This window comes from Leptonychotes weddellii, chromosome 3 (assembly GCF_054177405.1).
Source record: "Leptonychotes weddellii isolate Sample4059 chromosome 3, ASM5417740v2, whole genome shotgun sequence".
Lineage (NCBI taxonomy): Eukaryota > Metazoa > Chordata > Mammalia > Carnivora > Phocidae > Leptonychotes > Leptonychotes weddellii.
The window spans coordinates 2,528,571-2,547,991 of NC_138371.1; the positions used below are offsets into that span (position 1 = coordinate 2,528,571).

The following is a 19,421-nucleotide window of genomic DNA, read 5'->3' on the forward strand; positions in this document are numbered from 1 at the left end:
GCTCAGGTCATGATCCCAGAGTCCTGGGATCGAGCCCCGCATCGGGCTCCCTGCTCGGCGGGAAGCCTGCTTCTCCCTCTCCCACTCCCCCTGCTTGTGTTCCCTCTCTCGCTGTGTCTCTCTCTGTCAAATAAATAAATAAAATCTTTAAAAAAAAAAACCAAGAACAAAATAACAAAGTCCTGACTGGGTGTTATGCACAAACAATGAATCATGGAACACTACATCAAAAACTAATGATGTAATGTAGGGGGATTAACATAACAATAAGAAAACTAAAAAAAAAAAAATAACAAAGCCCTGAAAAGAGAACCGTGAACTGTGGGTGCCAAGGAACAGGGAGGGCCCTGCTGAGCTATGGCGCCGGAGGCGGGAGCTTAGGCACCCCCCGCACCCCCCCGCCCCACCGGTGCCCCTAGAGAGCAGGGCAGGACCCCGGGAGCCCAGCCAGGACAGGACAGGTCAGGGGCCCCGGCCAGCATCCCTCCTGCCTGACCCCCTTCCAGGGAGGCCCCCTGGCCAAGTGAGGACAAAAGATGAGCCCAAGGCCACTGCCCCAGGCCTCACATTCCTGTCACCCCTGGGTTCCCGGTAGCTACCACCGCCCCGGGAGCCAGTGGGCAGGGTGCCCACCCACCTTCTCATGGGGCCTCAGCTGCATCTACTGACACCTGCCACCCTCAGGTCCCAGAACCAACGGGGTGGGGGCTTCCGGAGAGTCTCAGAGCCTCAGCCTGGTGCCTGTCCAGGCCGGCAACGAGGAGGGCTTCGGCGGGCAGGACCCAGAGGGCCTGAAGCCAGCAGCGGCTGGGCACTGGACACTGGGGTCCCGGCTGCGGCTGGAGGGTGTGGTCCGCCTCCCCATCGCCCACCTCTCCAGCCAGGACACCGAGGGCAGTGTGTCGGCTGAGCCCTCACCGTGCCCCAAGGGGCCCAGCTTGACCGGGGCTGGGGGCTCTGTGTCCAAACACCCAGCGCTGTGATCTCTATGCCCCGCCGGTTATCCTACCATAACCTGCCCCCCCCTGCAGCTCCCTGCCCCAAATCCCACCTCCCGTTCCCCGATGCCCACACTCCAGAGCCCCTGGGACCCTACCTCTCAGTCGGCTCCTGGACCTTGGAGAACTCAGGCCGGAGAATAGGACTTCCCAGCCGGCGAGGGGCCCGGAGGGCCTGCTGGGCTGGGCTGGGCTGGGCTGGGCACCACGTGGGGATGGACAGAAGGGTATTTTTAGCACTGTCTGCATTGGGAGGGAGTGGGGGAGGGAGAGAGCTGATGCTCCTCCCAGGCTGTCTGCTCTGAAAGCCCACACTGGCCCCGTCAGGAAGGCTGAGGTCTCCTGGACCCCAGGGACCAGGACGGACAGCAGGAAGCATTCCAGGGGGGGACAGTGGAGCCTGGGCTGGAGACTCAGGGGGGCGTGGAGGCCCCAGCTCAGGGCCTGGGTGTCAGTAGGGCCTGACGGGTACTCGCTTCTCTAACGGTCATTGACAGGTGCCCCAGTGGCCTTTTGTTCATCTCTCAACCGGGGGAAAGTGACTATCACAAGGAAATGCAGATTGGTGAGCAAAGGCTTTCTAAACTTGGGGTCCTCAGTGGTGGTCGGGAAGCCTTTGGTGGTTAAAGCGAGGCCCAGAGAGGTAAGGAGGCATCCCTGAGTGCTTTGCTGGGCTGGCGACAGAGACACTGGACCCGAGGCTCCTGGTCACAGCGTGGCTTCGGCCCTGGCGCGGCCCTGGCGTCCTCACTCGTCGTGAGAACCAGAGGTAGCAAAGAAATAGGGTCATCTAAAAATACAGCAGCGGTGGCCTGCAGTCTCCCCCTCAGCTCTGGGTTCACAGTGGTCACAGGGGAAGCCCTCACAGCTGGAACCCAGCTGGACCCAGGCCCCGGACAGGGGGTCTCTGGACATCTCTTCTGCCAACGGTCAGAGCGAAGCTTTCCCAGCCGAGGACGTGCGTGTGCGCCTGCAGCCCGGGGAGGCCAGGTGAGGGCCTCCACCTGTCGCCCCTCCTTCCCTCACTCGCGTGGGCCTTGCTAATACCACTGTTCCCCAGTCTGGAGGGTCGGGGGGGGCCGAGTCTGATGAAGGCCTCCGGCTGCCCCCCCAGAGACTGGCCTGACGCGGTTCCAGTGGGGGAGGCTCCCAGGGCGACAGCCCCCACTCCTGGCAAAGTTAGGTGATTTCTTAAGGGTATCGGGATATCATGACAGCTTGGGTCCTGGACAGGTGACCCCTGTCTGGCCATCATAGCCGCTGGCCCTGCTCCCTACGGGATGGCTGTGAGCTCGGAGCCACAGTTCTGCTCTCACGGTGTGTGCGGTCTGGTTAGAACTCAGTCCTTACACAGATGGCGGCCACGACTGACTGATGACAGGTTTGCAAGGTGCTTCCAAACTCTGCTCACTTGTGCTTCCTGATTCCATGCTGCCCTCCCCAGCCCTGCCCAGCTCGGTCATAGCCCAGCTCATCCCTTCCCAGTCTGCCCGGTTCAGCCCAGGCCAGCCCAGCCCAGGTCAGCCCAGTTCAGCCCGGCCCAGCCCAGCTCAGCCCAGTTCAGCCCGGCCTAGCCCAGCTCAGTTCACCCTAGTTCAGCCCAGCTCAGCCCAGCCCAGCCCCCGCTTCAGATGGTCCCAGGATCTCCCTGCTAGCCTTCAGCATCAGCCTCATGTGGTCGCAGAGGGAAGGCGGACGCTCATGGAGGTCTCCAGGACCATCCTGGGGAGGCCACTAGAGGGGAACAGAGGCGTCATTCCTGCTCCTGTCTTTGTAGCCACAACACAAAGGGTTAATGTGTACCCAGCCCAGGCTGGAGGAAAGAGGACAGGGTATTCTGATGACAGGCCCCTGTCACCGGGAGCTGCCTCCCCTGGAGGCCTAAGGAACGTGGGGAGAGCAGACCTAGCGCCTCACATGACCAGTCAGTTTGGGAAACTCGACACCAGGCACTGGAAACAGATCTTTATCAACAGATTGCTACAGAGTGGCGCAATCTTTAAAAATATGCTGCTTGTTCCTTCTCATGATGATAAAAATAACACATGTTCATTTGTGGAGCATTTGGAAAACATGAAGCAGAACAATTCGACCGGTAGAAGACAAGCCCCACGAACACACGGGAATCTCCCCGCCGGTCTTCCCCGCGTCAACGTTCGGACGGCGGTGGGCGTGTTTGCGCATCCTGTTTCATCGCTTTATATTACAGCCCCAGCGTTTCTGATGCGATCGGTCTTTGAAAATAGGATCTTCGATTTCATCAAACTGTGACCATATCACACTTTAAGAATTCGAAGGGACATCCAGTCATTCCTATTAATGGACATTTGGAAATGTCATGTCCTTTTGGACTACGAGAAATGATACGGTGCCGCCTCTGTGATTCAGAGTCAGAGGGTGAAGTCCCCGAGTTAGGGTGTGTGCTCATCTCTAGAGCTCGATGCACCTTCCGGGGGGCAGGCTGGCATGGCGACTGGGGCGCTTCCTCCAGCAGGAGGGCACCCGCAGGTGGTGAGGCCATCTGGCGCACCTGTCCTGCCCAGCCCCTCCTCGGGGGTTTTAGAGCTTTACCTGCTTCCAGTATCTCTTATTCCATCTGGGATTTTTGGGGGGGCAGGGGCTGCCCTAACGTCCTACTCCCGCCACTCTCAAATAGTTTACCAACACTCTGGGGACTACTATTGACCATTCCTTCTTTCCCCCACGGATTTGCTGTGGCGTCTTTGTCTTAGGGCAAAGTTTTCTGTGTGAAGCATCTCAGCTTTCTCTGTTCTGGTTTGTTGATCTGAGAGAAAGGTATTTTGGGGTCAGAACCACCTGGTTTTGATGGACTACTGCTCTACAATTATGAGACTTCATATCTAAAACGACTCTTCCACTTCAATCTTGTTTGCTGTATTAGTTATCTGTTGCTGCATGACAAATGACCCCCAAATCTAGTGTCTTCTAAGATTTTATTTATTTATTTGAGAGAGTGAGAGCTAGAGAGATCACAGAGACAGAGGGAGAAGCAGACTCACCGCTGAGCAGAGAGCCTGACGTGGGGCTCGATCCCAGGACCCTGGGATCATGACCTGAGCCAAAGGCAGATGCTTAATGACTGAGCCACCCAGGTTCCCCCAAAATCTAGAGTCTTAAAACAACAAACACTTGTGATCTCACGCAGGTTCCTGGCTCTGGGAGCACTTTAGCCAGGGGTTCTGCCTCAGGATCTGTCCTTAGTTGGCACCAAGGGATCGGCCATCATCTGAGGGCTGGACTGGGGTGGGAGGCCTCACTTCTCCCTGCACAGGCCTCTCTTACAGGGCTGCTTTCAGCATGGCCCCGGGCTTTCCCCAGAGCTAAGGGAGCAACGAAGATGAGAGCCTTTACTACCTACTTGGAAGTGAGAGCCATCTCTTCTGCCATATTCTGCCATACAACGTGGGGGGGCACACAGGATGCGCTATGGGGACGGGGTCCCGGGAGGGCCTTCTTGGAGGCCGGCCTCACAGTTGTCCTTGTTCACTGTTCCTTTCAAATGAACTTCAGAGTCATTTAAAAAAAGAAGGAAGAGGGGCGCCTGGGTGTCTCAGTCGGTTAAGCATCTGCCTTCAGCTCAGGTCATGATCCCGGGGTGCTGAGATCAAGCCCCGTGTCAGGCTCCCTGCTCAGCGGGGAGTCTGCTTCACCCTCTGCCCACGCCCCCCCACCATGGGCTCTAGCTATCTCTCTCTCTCTCTCCAATAAATAAATAAAAATCTTAAAAAAAAAAAGGAAGAGACTGACTCTGCATTCAACCTATGCATTGAGGTGCGAAGAGCTGCGTCGTTAGCCGTAATTATTCTAGTCATGAGGAAAAATGTGATGTTCTTTCAGCACCTTTGGTACACCTTTATTTTCCTTCATCTTTGTCCAGCACACATTTATGGGCCAGGGAGAAAGAGGGGTTCCCTCTCTCCAGTATCTCCGGTATTTTGCCAGCTTTTTGGGGAGCTCCTGGGTTTGCACCATGAAAAAGATCACCTCACTGAGGTCTGCAGCTCCGGATGCCTATATATGGGCTATTGGGTTTTTGCCCACTGGACGACAGGCTTACAGGCACCAAAGCGGCCTCAGAGCTGAGAGTGTGGCCTTGCTGGGGTCAGCCTCTGACTCCTGCAGGAAACACCTGTTCCCTACAGGGGAGCTGCTAGTGGGCTGGGGATTTCCAGGCCTCTAAGCACCAGAATCACCTGGAACGCCTTAGAAAAACACAGCTTTCCCAGCACCAGCCCCGGCTGAGGGACTCAGAATCCCTGGGGCCACCGCCCAGACCCCTGGGAAGCAGAGTCTGCAAAAGGGCATCTGGGGAGTCAGCTCTGAGTGCCCAGCAGAGGCTCCCTCTCCCTCCTCCCCGGCCTCAAACCTGGGTCTGAGCCACCACCTCACCCCTCTTCTGGCAGCCCACCCTGACCCCAGAGCTTCCTGGAACCCAGGATGGTTGTGGGGCGCCCCCTGCTGGCTTTGGTCCCACCCCACCCCCGAGAAAGTCCCGAGGCCATGGAGGGACTTGCCCAAGGCCCCGGGGAGTGAGTAGGGACACCCCAAGTCAGGTGTGCTGGCCCCCTGTCCAGTGCTCTCCTGAGCACCCTGGGCCGGCACCACCTCTGAGGTCAGGCCTGTGTCCACTGCCCACCCCCTCCTGGCCGCCCTCCGTGGCCAGGTTCTTGGAACAACATGGTCCTGCGGGTGGCTCAGGAGGAGCGAGGGAGACATCGGACTGTCTGGCACCTTTGACACCAGGGCTCCCCGGCCCCACTCTCAGACCTGCCCCCCCCCCCCAGGTCTGGGCAGCGATAGTGTCCTGCAGACGGGCCCCCATCTAGCTCAGTCCCATCTGGGGACCAGGAGCCTGGAGGTGGCGCCCTGCTCATTACACCCCACTCCATCTCAGGACGGAGACCCCTCCCACAGGGGACCCGTCCACCCTCTCCAGACCGTGGGAGTGGGCGGGTCAGCACTACACCCTCTTCTGCAGATGAGGAAGGGGAGGCTCTGTGGGGTAAGGATGTTGCCTCTGGTACTGCGTGGAGCTCAGATCAGGACTGGGGCTCGGTGCCCACCCAGTGCCGGGACTCCCTCTGGGCGCAGGCGGCTCTCCGCTCGCTGCGGACACAGGGGGCGACGAGCACAGTCGTGAAGGCAGCGCAGGGATAGGAGGCTTTCCGAGCAAACTCACCTCCAGTGTTGGCTCCACGGCAGGGTAGGAGCCCGAGCCAGCGCCCCCTCCCTTCCCAGCGCTGCAGCCCCGACTCCACCCCCTCCGGAGCGTCCCGGCGGGCTGGCTGGGAGGGCTCTGTGCCCCAGCCGACACCCTGCCTGCCGCCCTCCAAGCTCTGCAGGCAGGTGAGGACACTGCAGGGACCTCTGTGCCCAGGGGCCGGGGCTGCCGGCAGGGGCTCCCGGACACACTGCCTGCTGGGGCCACCGCACAGCTGAGCTACGCCTGGCCCCCGCGGCCTGGGTGGGGACCCATCCTCTTGGCTATCACGGGGGCGGGGGACAAGCCGCATCCCATGGCCCCCCCGCGGGGCTTTGTCCCTAGTGCTCCTAGCGCCCTGTTCACTCAGAACGCTGCGGCACTGGTGGACGCCCTCTGAGGAGATCCAGCTTTTCCCTTGGTCCCTCGTGGAGAAGGCTGGGGACGACATCCAGGGGCCACAGAAAGGGCCATACCCCGCCTTCCCTCTGCCATGTGTCCTGTAGGTCTAACAGCTCCCACTTGAGGGGGAGGCGCCAGTCTCCTCTGCTCCGAGCTCCCTTCGGCCACTGCTTCTCTGGGAAAAATCCCTCGCGTCCCTGCTCTCCTGAGCCTGCAGCAGGGGCCCTGGCGCTGCCTTGGCCCGCGGGGCTGGTCAGCTGGAGGGCGGGACAGGAGGTGCACAGGGAGCCTTCCCTTCGGGGACCAGCTCCTTTGCAGACCCTGGGGTGGGGGCAGGGCACGGCAGCAGAGCCTGCGTCTGACAGCAGGTGGCTGCCCTGGCTGGCCGGCGCCCCCACGTGGGCCATCTCTCCGCCCCAGAGAATTTGGGAGGGCCTGGCAGGAAGCTCCAACCCGCAGCTCTCCCAGTTCACAGATGGGGACAGGGGCCTGGGGAGGGGAAGGGAATAGTCCAAGGTCACCGGAAAGAGGCGGACAGAGAGGCTCTGGCCGTGGCTGGGGCCACCAGCGCTGGAGGGACGGTGGGGTGGGACATCAGGGGCACTGGGAGGAGGGCCCACAGGAAACGGGCTAGCACCCGAGGTGCCCGCAGAATCCGGGGGCAGAGGGCCTGGGGCTGGGAGGTCAAGTCCTCCAACTCCAGGCCGACGGGGTTCCCGGTGAGGATTCCGAAACTGAGCTGCACGGCGGGGAGGAGCCGGTTGCGGTGGGACTGGAGGCGGGCATTAGCGTCTGCCAGCCTGGTCTTGCGGCTCACCCGGCCGCCAAGTGAGGGACAAAGGGGAAAAGAGCGGAGAAGACCGAAACCACCCCCCACACCGCATTCCCAAAGGCAGGCCGCCCGCCTGTCTCACTCTCCAAAGCTGAACATCTCGGCTTCTTTCTCCTTCCAGAAGGCGAAGCTCCGGTCAATGTAGCCGCAGATGTCCTCACTGTTGAAGCTGCCGCGCTGGTGGCCGGACCCCAGCCTCTGGGCTGCAGGCTCGGGGCTGCCGCTGGGGGCGGCGGCATGAGGCAGGGGCCCGAGGGGCGTCAGGCCTGACTTGCGGCCGGGCTCCGGGTCCCAGGCGGGACTTCGGCTGGAGCCAAAGAAGCGGGCTTTGATGTCCTCGAAGCCGTCGGTCCAGGCCCGGCGGCCGGCGGCCACCTCGTCGGTCACAGCCTTGTGGAAGGCCCGCGTGGTCTCCCAGCCGTGGGCGCCCAGGTGCTCGAAGACCTCGAAGCAGAGCAGGTGGCGCATCTTGCGTTCCTCGGCCGGCAGGTCGCACTCCAGGAGCTGGAAGTAGCCCAGCATGAAGAGGTCCAGCGTCAGGCTGCCATAGGGCATGGGCGCCCCGTCCACGTGGGGCAGGAACTGCTCGGGCGACAGGGGCCCGCGGGGCCGCCGGCTCAGCCGCCGCAGCTGCCGGGCCGGCACGTGCGCCAGGATGGCCTTCCAGGTGCCCAGCAGGTGGGCGATGGTGCTCCGCTGCCGCCAGAGCTGGCCCAGCCGGGGGCCCCCCCTGGGCGGCGGGGAGAGCAGCCCAGGGCCCCCGGCTGCCTCCTGCACCCGCGGCCCGGCCCGGCGGGCCTCCAGGGTCCTGCAGGCCGCCGTCTTGAGGGCCGGTGCGTAGGCCCACTTCCTCCAGTGGCTGAGGAAAAGCATGACGATGCGCTCCTTGCGCAGGCTGGCCGGGTCGGCGCTGGGCCCGGCTCCCGCCTCCGAGGGGCCCTGCTCGCAGCTGATGCCTGAGTCGCCGGCCTCCTCTGCGTCGCCCGCCCCGGGTGCCCCCGCCGCTGGGCCGCCGCGGGGCTGCGGGGCTGAGGGCCAGCCGCCTCTCCGGCACTGCCCAGGCCGGGCCCCTGCCTCACAGGGGCCTGGGTTTGGGGTGCAGGGCGGGCCAGGGGCTGACTCGAAGTTGCCGCGCAGCGTCCGCACGGACACCCCGCACTCCTGGATCTCGCGCTGTGCCTCGCTCCTGGGGGGGCTGGCAGGGGCCTCTCCGCGGGCCTCCTGCGGGGGCCGGCCCGCGGCCTTCTCCTCGCCCGGCACCAGCCCGTTCATGCCCTTCAGCAGCAGGGACATGCTGCGCACCAGCCGGGCGATGTGGCTGCACCAGAAGGGCAGGGGCTGCTCACCCGGAGCAGCCTCCGAGGCCCCCGCGGGGCCCCTGGGCTCGGCCGCTGGGGCGGGGGCCTCCTCACCCTCTGGTCCGGGTCCCCGGGGCAGGAAGTGGCTGTTGACCGTGATGCTGACCAGGGGGGTGGGCAGCAGGGCCTGCAGCTCGGCCGCCAACCGGCCCAGCTCACTCTCATACTCCTGGCAGCGGCGCCTCAGCTGCAGGTCGGCGATCTGCTTCTCCAGGTACACCAGGTCGTCCTCCGTCAGCAGCTCCCCGAAGGGGCCCAGGATGGCCCGGTGGGTCTGTGAGTACCGCCAGGCTGCCTGCTCCGTGGGGCCCACGCTCCCGCGCTCACCCTGGGCACAGGGAGGCCAGGTCAGCCGGGGCTGAGGCCCCCATGGCCTTGCAGCGGGGACAGGGCATGTTCTTGCTGGACACAAGGCCCCCGAGGGTGGCCTGGCCCCCGGTGCCCCTGGGGACCCTAGCCCAGCCCCTACACACCAGCTGGCCCTGCCCAGATTTAGAGCAGAAACAAGGACGCTGGCCGGCCCCGGTCCTGAGTCTGAGGCTCAGGGCAGCCACTCTGCCCTGTGGGGGCCCAGTCTTTGCCCTCAGAAGACGGGGCCTCTGCTCTGCCACCCCCACATCCTCCCAATCTCATCTCCTCGCTGTCCAATCCAAAGGGTCTCTCTCCTCAGAGCCTCCCAGGCCCTCCCCCCAAGCTCCAGAGCCTTCTGTGGTTGGGTAGCAGCCTCCAAAGAGGGCGGCTTCTCCCACCCAGCTCTGGGTCCTCCTGGTGGCTGCCCTGGCACCAGGGTCCAGCCCCGCCCCCCAGTGCCCACGGCCTCTGGGACAGACACAGAGGGGCCCTGCGCTGGGCTCCCTCTGGGCTCAGGCTCTGTGCCAGCCTGATCACAGCTCAGAGCCCCCTGAGGGAGGGGCCCCAGTTCACAGGGGAGGGGCCTGAGCCACCACCTGGTTGCTCAGAGGCCCGAGATTGCCTGGCGCCAGGCAGGGCTCTGCTCTGAGAAGTCCTGATTCCTTGGCCCAGCAGACCCAAGGGCACGGAGCGGAGCCGCCCAGGGACGAAGGCTGTGGCCAGGCTGGGACACCACTTCCCTCAACACGCCAGGTGAGGATGACACGTAGGCATCAGCCACCTGTGGCTACAGAAATGGAATGTGGCTCGTGCAACTGAGAAGCGGGAGTTTGACTTTTGTTTCATTTTAATTAATTTAAACGGCCACACGTGGCTAGCATGACCGCGTGGGACAGGGGAGCTCTGACCACGGGCTGTATAACACTCACCATTCAGACAAAATCCTATTCCGCTATGTCCCCCAGCAGCTAGACGAAGCCTGCTACCACCCAAGTCAAATCACAGCTTCTCTGCTCGGATTCCCAAAGGCTCCCCAGGGGCCTGATGGTGAGCCGTCCTGTTCCCTCTCTGACCTCACCTCTGCCCATGACACCTCATTCACTCTGCTCCGAGGTACCAGCCTATTCATGCCTCAGGACCTTTGCATGTGTTCTCTCTGATTAGAGTCACTTGTCCCAAATCCTCACAGGGTTCCTCTCTTATTTCTTTCTGGCTCCTGCTCAAGATCTCCTCCTCAGAGAGGCTGCTCCTGAGCACCCATATGGAATACCCACTCCCCTTTGCGCGGCTCTGCTTCTCTCCGTGACACCTGGAATCACCTGCCCAGCCCAATCACCCTGCCTTCCCTGCTGGAATATAAGGGCTGGGAGAGCAGGGCCGGTCCCCTTCACTGCCCGGCACAGGGCCCGGCACAGGGCCCGGCACAGGGCGGAGGTGGGGTGAAAACCGTTGGACAAAAGAACATGTGCCTACAGCACCTCTGACGCAGGTGAGGAGGCTCCCAGCTCCCTGATCTGCTTCCACTTCATCGTCCGTCAGAGGAGGAAGCTGGGGCCACAGAGGGGAACTCTGGGTTTCCAGAGTCGAGGTGTGGGCTCAGGCCCCCCACCTTCCACGTCTACCTGCCAGGACAAAGCCTCCCGCCCCGCCTCCACTCTGCGGGGCTCGGCGGGTGAGGGGCGGAGTGGGGCCCCGCCCCGCCCGCCGGGCCCCGCCCCGCCCAGCCAGGTCCCGCCCCCTCTCCCGCCGGGCCCCGCCCCGCCCAGCCAGGTCCCGCCCCCTCTCCCGCCGGGCCCCGCCCCCACTCAGCCAGGTCCCGCCCCCTCTCCCGCCCCGCCCTGACCCACCGGGCCCCACCTGGGCCTGGGGCGCGGGCTCTGAGCCCAGGCGCGCCTGCAGCTTCCGCACCATCACCTGCCGCTTCCACTCGGGGATGGGCCGGCCGCGCTCGTCCCGCGTGGGCACCAGCCCGTCGAGGTCTCCCGAGGGCAGCCTGTCCAGCTGCTGCACCGCCAGGCAGTTCGGGGCGTCTCCCGCCACCATCTCTCCCTGTGCGGACTCAGGCTGGTCACTCAGGGCTCGGAGGGGACCCCGCCGGGGCCGGTGGGGAGGGCCACACGGGGTTAGCAAGGCCCAGGGAGGAGGGGGAGGGGGTAGGCCAGGGAGACCCAGCCTGGTAAGCGCTGGCCTCTGAAGGCAGGGATCCCCGGGGTCCGCTGTGGGATCCAGGTATGTGCGTGGGGGGACGGCTGGCTGAGAGGCAACCAGAGATTCTTCCCCTCTTCTGTACATGGCAGAGAGGAGGTTGCCATGTGAATGAGCAAACGGGTACAGTTACATAGAGAAAGTCCGGTGGCCAATTCTGAACTGCAGGACTTGTCAGAGCCTTTAAGTGTGCCCTATAACTCTCCAAGAGGGACAGCACCATGCAGCATTTCCCAAACTTGTACAGAACATCTCAGGGGCTGAGAGTTCCCAGGACCCATTCAAGGAAAGGGTGAGCTGGATTTATAAAGGCCTCATGCCCAGAAAGAAAAAGAGAAAGGGGAGCCAGCCTCTTCCAGGGGGTCCTGGGCTGGGTGGGAGCCCCTGAGGAGGAGGGCAGTAGACCCCAGGCCCACCCACCCATGGACAACTGCATCTCTGCCCCAGAAGTGACCTGGCCTGGGCGCACACAGGACTCTGTGACAAGAGGCCAGCTGGGCTTTGAGGGTTGGCTGGGGAGACGGGGGGACAGGGGTGTGGAGTTGGGAGGCATACCGTGGGGACGGCCATGGCGCTGGTGGTGACCCATGGAGGTGCCGCACAGATCGTCTGCTCCCTCAGAAGAGGCTGGTCAGGCCGGGCTAGGCTGGGAGTCACCACTGCTGGGGGAAGGGAAGCAGAGTCAGGGGGCTTCCCTGAGAAGGCAGGGGATGGGGGTAGAAACCCCTGGACCTGGGGCACAACTGGCCTTCTGACCACTAGACTTGGAGCCAAAGACCCAGCCAGTCCCCCAACAAATGCCCCAGGGCCCGGCAGACTGATTCATTGCTAGGGTGTCCGTGGGCCCCTGCGGAGCTCCCCAAGCCTGGCCAGTTGGAGAGCTTGCGTTTTACCCCCCTCACCCCTCGAGCTGGGAAGGGCAGAGGGTTGGGTTGGGTGGTCTGGAGACCTAATGCAGCCCCATCAGACCGCAAAAGATCAGAATTCTCCTCTTACTGCCCCTCCCCAGGGCCGCACCCCAACCGAGAAACACATCCTGCATCACACACACACACACACACACACACACACACACACACACGCGCACGAACACACTGCATGTGATTATAAAACCACGACCCATGCATGAAGCGGTGCTTACCCTCACAAATATGGGGCCTGCTGATATTGTTCATGCTGTCCATTTCATTTTGCTAAAATGGTCCCAGTTCCCTAAGAATCAGTGACCTGCCTCTGCTAGCCCACAGATGCTCCGCCTGCTGGGGTCTCTGACAGCAGCCTCAGATCCAGAAGGGCCCCGGGCCCTAGTAACCTGACCTTCGAGATTTACCTCTGGACAAGCCGAAGCCCAGAGAGGGAACGAGGCTGCCGAGGATCACACAGGCAGGACAGCCAGGCCCTGGGGGCTCCGAGCTCACAGAGGGACTCTGGAGGGCGGAGCAGGGGGCCATTTAATTGCAATTACAAGTGTCCGTCAAGGAAAATGTTGATCCTCACTTTAAGGAAGGAACCAAGGCAGTGAAGGAAATCTGGGAGCAGCTGGGGCTGGGTGACGGGAGTGCTGGCTTCAGCTCTGGCCTCACTGTGGCATTGCCCAGCTCCTGGAGTCCGCTGCTCCCCCAGCCCACCCCCTCGAGGGACCTTGGAGGTGAGGCCAGCAGCACCCACTCCCGGCACCCACGGTCCAGGCCAGTCTTCCCTGGAGATGTGTACTCACGGGTGGGGCTCCCGAGCCCCGAGCCCCTTGTCCCATCCTCCTGGGAGTGCCCCGCGGCTGACAGCAGAGGGGGCGGAAACGGAGGTGGCGGTGGCGTCATCAGGAGCCGCACCTGGGGGCGGACAGACCCGGTCAGCAGGAGGCCCGGGTGGGCCTGACGTGGGCCGCCAGCAATCCTGCCGGGGCGGCGGGGGGCATGGGGCAGGCTAGTCCTGACCCAGTCTCCCTGAGCGGGGAGGCTCCCATCCCCAGCACCACCAGGTGAACGCCCCCTTCGTCTAAGGGCCTGGCTCACAGCCTTTCTCTGGAGGCAGCTCAACCCGGCAGCTCCGGGTGCTGGGTTGGGGCCGGGTGTCCGGCGTGCGCTTACCTCTCTGGCCTTATGAGACATGCATGCACACGCACACACACCCTCACTGTCCCCGACTTCTGTGCTGAGACAGACGGCCTAGAACGGCTCCCCTCTCTGCGAGGAGAGCAGAGCGAGCACTGTGAGGCACTTGCAACACTTCTCAGACCCACAGGTGGGGGCTGTGTGGCTGTGGCCACACCCCAGAGCCGGGGCGCTGTGCCCAGGACCCATCAGGCAATGTCCAGGCCGCTCCCCTCCCCAAGGCCACAGGGAAACAGAGATCACCAAGGTCAGCCCCCCGGCACTGCAGGGGCCCCCAAAACTCACCCCTACGCCCTGCCCCATGTCCGGGGCAAGGCACAGACCTGACTGTGGCCACCTCTCCTGGCCCTGGGGAACTGAGTGGTCGCCGCCAGGAGGAGCCCTTGACCTGGACGCATCTCCCCAGCTCAGCCCTGAGCAGCCTCAGCTCTGGGGACTGACCACCAGAAGCCAAGACTTCTGGCCCGGCTGACCTAGCGAGCAGGCTGCTGACACCCGGGGGCTGTGAGCGGCACTTGTGAACTGCACTTGTCTCCTCATGTCCCTCCTCACGTAGCAGAGAAATTCTCCAGGACGACACCCGAGCCAAGCTGGTCACTTTTTGGTTTAAAGCTGAAAAGTTGAAGTCCGGCCAAGCCCATCTCTCGCGGGGGCAGACTCCTGGGCTCGCAGCTGCACCAGCGTCCCCGTGAGGCCCTCCTGCCGCAGGGCTGCCCCCGCTTGCCCCTCCAGCAGGCAGGGCCACAGCTGCGGGCCCTCTGAGCACCCCAGCCCGGCTGTCAGACTGCAGCTCCGCACCCCTCCTTGCCGTGGGCAGTGGAGGTGGGACAAGCCTCCAGGTCGGTGCTGGAGAGAGCCCTGGGCAGGACATGGACGTGTGGCCTGGGGCTGGCACCGTGTCAAGAGGGTGTGGCCCATGCTGCCGCTCGGTTTAACGCTCTGCTGCCTCTGTCTTAAAACGCTTCATCATTTTTGAGTAAGAAGCCCGAGTTTTCATTTTGCACTGGCCCACCGCGCGCGGTAGCCGGTCCTGCTGGGGCAAACCCTTTGGCCACTCTGAGTGTCCCCTTGCTCAGTCCCACCTCCCGATCCCACCTCCTGGCTAGGAGGCACAGACCTTAGGGGCCACCCCAGCTTGGGGGCGCCCTCAGGAGAACCCCTGACCTGCACCCACTGCCTCCAGCCCCTCAACTGCTCTCCCATCCAGGACCCTCCGCCCACTGTGGCCGCTGAGAAGGAACACAGCCTGAAACCCCACCTGCCTGGCCACCACGCACCTCACACCTCAGTCCTTCCAGGAATCCGTGTGGAGAACCCAGGAGCCCTGGGGCTCCGTGGGGGGGCGTCCGTCGGCCCCCGGCCCGGGGGGACCCACAGAGGCAGGGGCTGGGCTGAGCACAGGGAGCTGCCGCTGTCCGGGGCTGTCAGGCTTGTCCCAGCTGCTGCCCCTGGGAGCGGGTGGTGTCGCATTAATATTTGAAGGCCGAGGTATCAGGTGGCCAGGCGGGCTTGGGGCTGGGTGCGGGATCCCTTACCATGGCACCTTCACCCTCCACAGGGCAGGGGCCGGGGAAGCAGACCCTCTGGGGATGTGGGCGAGACCTGAGATCCCTGGGTCACCGGAGAGGGAGAGGCCAGCCAGAGGAAAGCCCCAGTACAGTGTCTCCACCCCCAGTGGAGCCCCCAGGGCACAGATGGGGAAACCAAGGCTCACAGAGGGCAGGGGGCTTCCTAAAGGCCCCAAGCTGGCGTGTGGTAGAGCCGGGATCAGAATCTTATTTGAGACCCCAGTCCTTGTTCCGGGAGCCGCTTGAATCCTTAGGTCCGGGGGCATCAGCATTAAAGGAGGAGGCGGATGGGTGGGCCTCTGGGGGCAGGGGAGGCCCTGACACTGGTTGGGTTTCTGGCACTCCTGCCGAGGACGCAAAGCCCTGACTGCTCTTTACATGGCCATATCTCAGGGCTGCATTTGGAGGGAGGGACCCAGAGGGATCTTACTCCTCACTATAAAATGGGGGTTCCCCAGGCTCAGCGGTCCTCAGCTGTGACATAAACCTCCCGCGTGCGCGGTAGCCATCTGGACCCATATCGCATCACGCAGGGACTTGGGGGGGGGAAGAGGACCCCATAAAACATGATGCTTGCTCTCTACAGTGTGTCTTGGACCCAGAACTCTAGTGTCTTCTTCCAGCATCCATGACGCAGACATCGGCCGGCTTGCGAGCTTTAAGCAGGGCTGAGTCAGACCCCAGAGCCTGGGGCACAGCTAGAGAGGCTGGCTGTCAGTCTGACAGAGGATGGCTGAGCTCGGGGAGGGGCCTCCCCTCCTGCCTCTGGCCCCTCTCCCTAAAGGAATCTGCTCTCAGAGGTCAGGGGCAAGAAGCTCCCCTCCCCCCTCAGAGCGCAGGGGAAGACCAAAGGGGCAGGAAGTTGGTTTGGGGCGCAGGGGAATGCTTTGTGCAGCACCCGCAGCCTGGGGGACCTGGTACCACTCTCCTGGCCCCGGGCCACATCCTGCTCCCCACTCTCCAAGGAGAAGCGTGAGGGAGTCACTCCCTGGGCCTCGGTTTCCCCACCTGTAAGTCAGGAAGGTGAGAATTATGGAGGGTGCCTGGCAGGGCCGGCACTGGGGGGCTCAGACCTCATTGGCGTGGTGTTCACCTGGGAGTTCTACCCAGGCCCCGTCCGCTGTGCTGTTTCCCAGGCGGTGGGAGAACCCACATCCTGACACTAACAAGTCTGTAAGGAGCTAAAGGAGCTCAGACGTGGGGCTCCGACCCCTGGGTCCTGACGGCTGGGCACGCACGGCCCCCAAATCAGGCAATTGCCCTGAGGTCGGCGGTCGTCTGGGCCTGGGCTGGGGCCTTCCCGTGGCCTGCCGCCTCCTTTCCCGTGTTTTTGGTGAGATTTGAGCAATGCTGTGCCTGCCATGCATTATACATCGAGGACAGCTGTGGTGAGCCGGGTTACAGGCCTGTAATGCCACCCGGGCTGAGAAAATCATGACCCACAGATGGGCGCCGGACTCCGGTCACCATGGCTGAGATTCGGTTACTGGCTGCACAGCCGGGCCCCACCCCTCCCTGGAGAGGAGGCTGCCCAGGGGAGTCCCTTGCCCTCTGTGGGCCTCAGTTCCCCAGCGAGGATGAAAGGGTCCTGGAGCCCTTCTGACCTAGGGGAGGGAATTAGCACCCGCTGGGTGTCTGAGGAGCATCTCCTGCCACGAGGCTCTTCTATCATACTGAACAGATGAGAAACTGAGGCTCGGAGATGCTGCCAACTGGCCAGCGCTCCCCAGCCAGGAAGAGCCTCTCCAACCCCGGTGGGTGTGAGTATAGGGCCAGGGGCAAGCAGGACAGGTGGGTGCGGTGGGGGTGCTGGGGGCTGGGCTTCCCCCCTTTGGAGGGTCGTGCTCGTCATCTAGGACTGCTGTTCCCAACTGTCACCACCTGGCTGGGACCTCACTCAAACCCAGCCCTGCAGCCAGGAGCGCCCCCAGTCAGAGGCCCAACCCTTCATTGTGCAGAGGGGTGCCCAAGGGCCAGGGAGCAGGAAGACGTGGCCCAGGCTGAGGTGGGGCCGTTGAGGCAGGGCTAGCGCGGCAGCGGGTGAACCCAGGTCCTGCAGCCACGCCAGTGGAGGGGGCACCTCCCACAGGGCAGGTCTCACCACCACCGGTCCGGCCTGGCTCCCCAGGCTACCTCGCCTGAGACCCACGGCTCCCCAGGGGCAGGTACGGGCCGCCCTGTGTGGCTTTCACCACCTCCCTTGAGCCCAGCTTGGGAAGAGGCCAGCGTGGCGACCTCTGGATATTGCGTTTCCATCAATATTGCATGAGGCGCTCGGCACCCCCTCCCCAGCGCGGGGGCCCACAGCTGACACCCTGCCCTCCCGCGGAGCCAAGTCTGTGCATGTGAAGCAGGTGGCCTGGTGGGGGGTGCGTGCCAGCCGGTGGTGAGGGACCCGCACCCCAGCTGCCCTGGGCGCTCACTGAGGGAGGAAGGGAGGCTCCAGGCCTAACCCCGAGTCCCACACAGGCTCCCCAAGCTCCCTGCAGATACAGCAACAAGCCTCAAAAGCCAAGCGTGTGTGGACAGGCTGGGCACTGCTGGTCACAGGCTGGGGCGCGGAGGCCGCACGGTCAGCCCCGACTGGTTGGGGAGTCCTGAGAGAACAGAATTCTGTCTCAGACCCTATGGTGATTCCGGGGAGACAGCGGGACAGCCCGAGATGCGCCGGTTCTCCACGGCCCCGGGGCCGTTGGGAGAGCACCCAGAACCCCACCCCCCCGGCTCCCCAAGCTGGGCCAAGTGGCCAGGAGGGTCTGGCAGATGTGCCGGGGCCTGGGGATGGAGGGCTGAGGTTGGAGGTGCTGCCGGGACAGGAGGCCCAGGAGTGGCGGGGCTGAGGACATGCCGGGACCTGCCCCTGGCAGCAGAGCCCCGCCCGCCCCGCCTCCTGATCTCAGCTTCCAGGTCGGCCCCAGGCACCACACAGGGGCCCCGGGAGGGCCCCAGGTGGCCGGGACTTTCCCAGCCTGTGGACTGTGGAGCTCTGCCCGCTACACGGGGAACCCGCCCAGTCCCACAAACTCCTCAAACCCGAGCCAAAAAGACAACCTTTTACCAAACAGTAACCAACAGAACGTTTTGTACATAAATTGTGTCATAAATAAATGACTTCAAGCAGTTAGGGCAGTCCTCGGTGCCCAAACCACAGCCGGCTGGGAGATGGGTTTCAGGTGGCAGGGAAAGGACCGTCCCATAGGCCCAGGACCAGGGAGGACTGCAGCTCTGCCTCAGTTGGTCCTGGATGCTCCTGAGGGAAAACGAGGCGCAGGAACCCCACAGTGAGACCAGGCATGGGGACATCACCTCTGTGGACCTCGGTGCTCTCACCTGGAAATGGGGCCACGTGATCCCAGGGACATTTCCCAAAAGGGTGGCCACTAAAGAAAACTGGCAAAAGCTGTGGCAGGTTGGGACTAACTTGTCATAGCAGCTGCCTTGGGCCTGGAATGGGGACAGGGATGGGCGGGAGGGTGCTGTGGCAGGCTGGGGGCCCTGGCTCCACGTGGACCACACTGCTGACCTCACCCACGAGAACGCCCGTCCACCCACCCACTTGTCTGTGTTCATCCACCTGCTCACACGCCCATCTGATCCTCTTCATTCAATACATGTTTGTGGTGGCCTGTCATGCGCTGGGGGCTGGGGCCGGCAGGACGGATGAGATCCTTGTCCTTATGGATGGGGAAATGGCTCAGCGAGGGGTGGAGCCATGAGGGTCATACCCAGATGGGAGCATAGGACTGGAACCTGCTGCCTTCTGGACTGCCACGGGGCTCAGGGCTCTGCTCTCACCCTGGGGTACCCTCAGTCTGACAATGTCATCCCACAGGCGCCCCAGCCAAGGTCCAGCCACAAGCCCAGCCCTGGTCCCCACTGTAGCCCGGCCCAGGCATGGCCCTGCCCCCTGTCTTGACCCCTGCCACCACCCCTGTGGGAGCCCCAGTCATAGCCCCGTCCCAGCAATGGTCACGGCCCCAGTCATGGCCCCTGTCCAAGCCTCTGTCACAGCCCCTGTCCCAGCCTCTCTCACGGCCCCTACCCTGGTCCCTGCCATGGCCCATCACAGCTCCTGCCACAGCCCCATCATGGCCCCCGGCATGGCCCCTGTCCCAGCCCCTGTCCCAGCCCCAGTCATGGCCCGTCTCACAGCCCCAGTCCCAGCCCCTGTCTCAGCCTCTCTCACGGCCCCTACCATGGCCCCTGCCATGGCCCATCACAGCTCCTGCCACAGCCCCATCACGGCTCTGTCATAACCCTTGTCACGGCCCCTGCCATGGCCCGGTCCCAGCACTGGGCCGGCTTGTGGCACCGCCTCTGTCCTGGCCCAAGACCCTTTTCCTGGGAACAGCATGGGGTACACAGTAAGCTTTCT

At 63.3% G+C, this 19,421-nt stretch overlaps 1 protein-coding gene across 1 annotated transcript in view; it reads right to left on the reverse strand.

The window, feature by feature from the left end:
* Nucleotides 1-3,031: 3,031 nt before the first annotated feature.
* The window catches only part of ESPNL (espin like), a 29,554-nt gene continuing 13,164 nt past the window's right edge, over nt 3,032-19,421 (reverse strand). Inside the window, exons 6-9 of the mRNA XM_081813281.1 lie at nt 13,085-13,196; nt 11,923-12,026; nt 11,020-11,211; nt 3,032-9,139 (exon numbers count right to left, since the gene is read on the reverse strand). Coding sequence (XP_081669407.1) covers nt 7,532-9,139; nt 11,020-11,211; nt 11,923-12,026; nt 13,085-13,196 — 2,016 coding nt within the window. The 3' untranslated portion in view covers nt 3,032-7,531. The remainder of the gene's footprint in view (nt 9,140-11,019; nt 11,212-11,922; nt 12,027-13,084; nt 13,197-19,421) is intronic.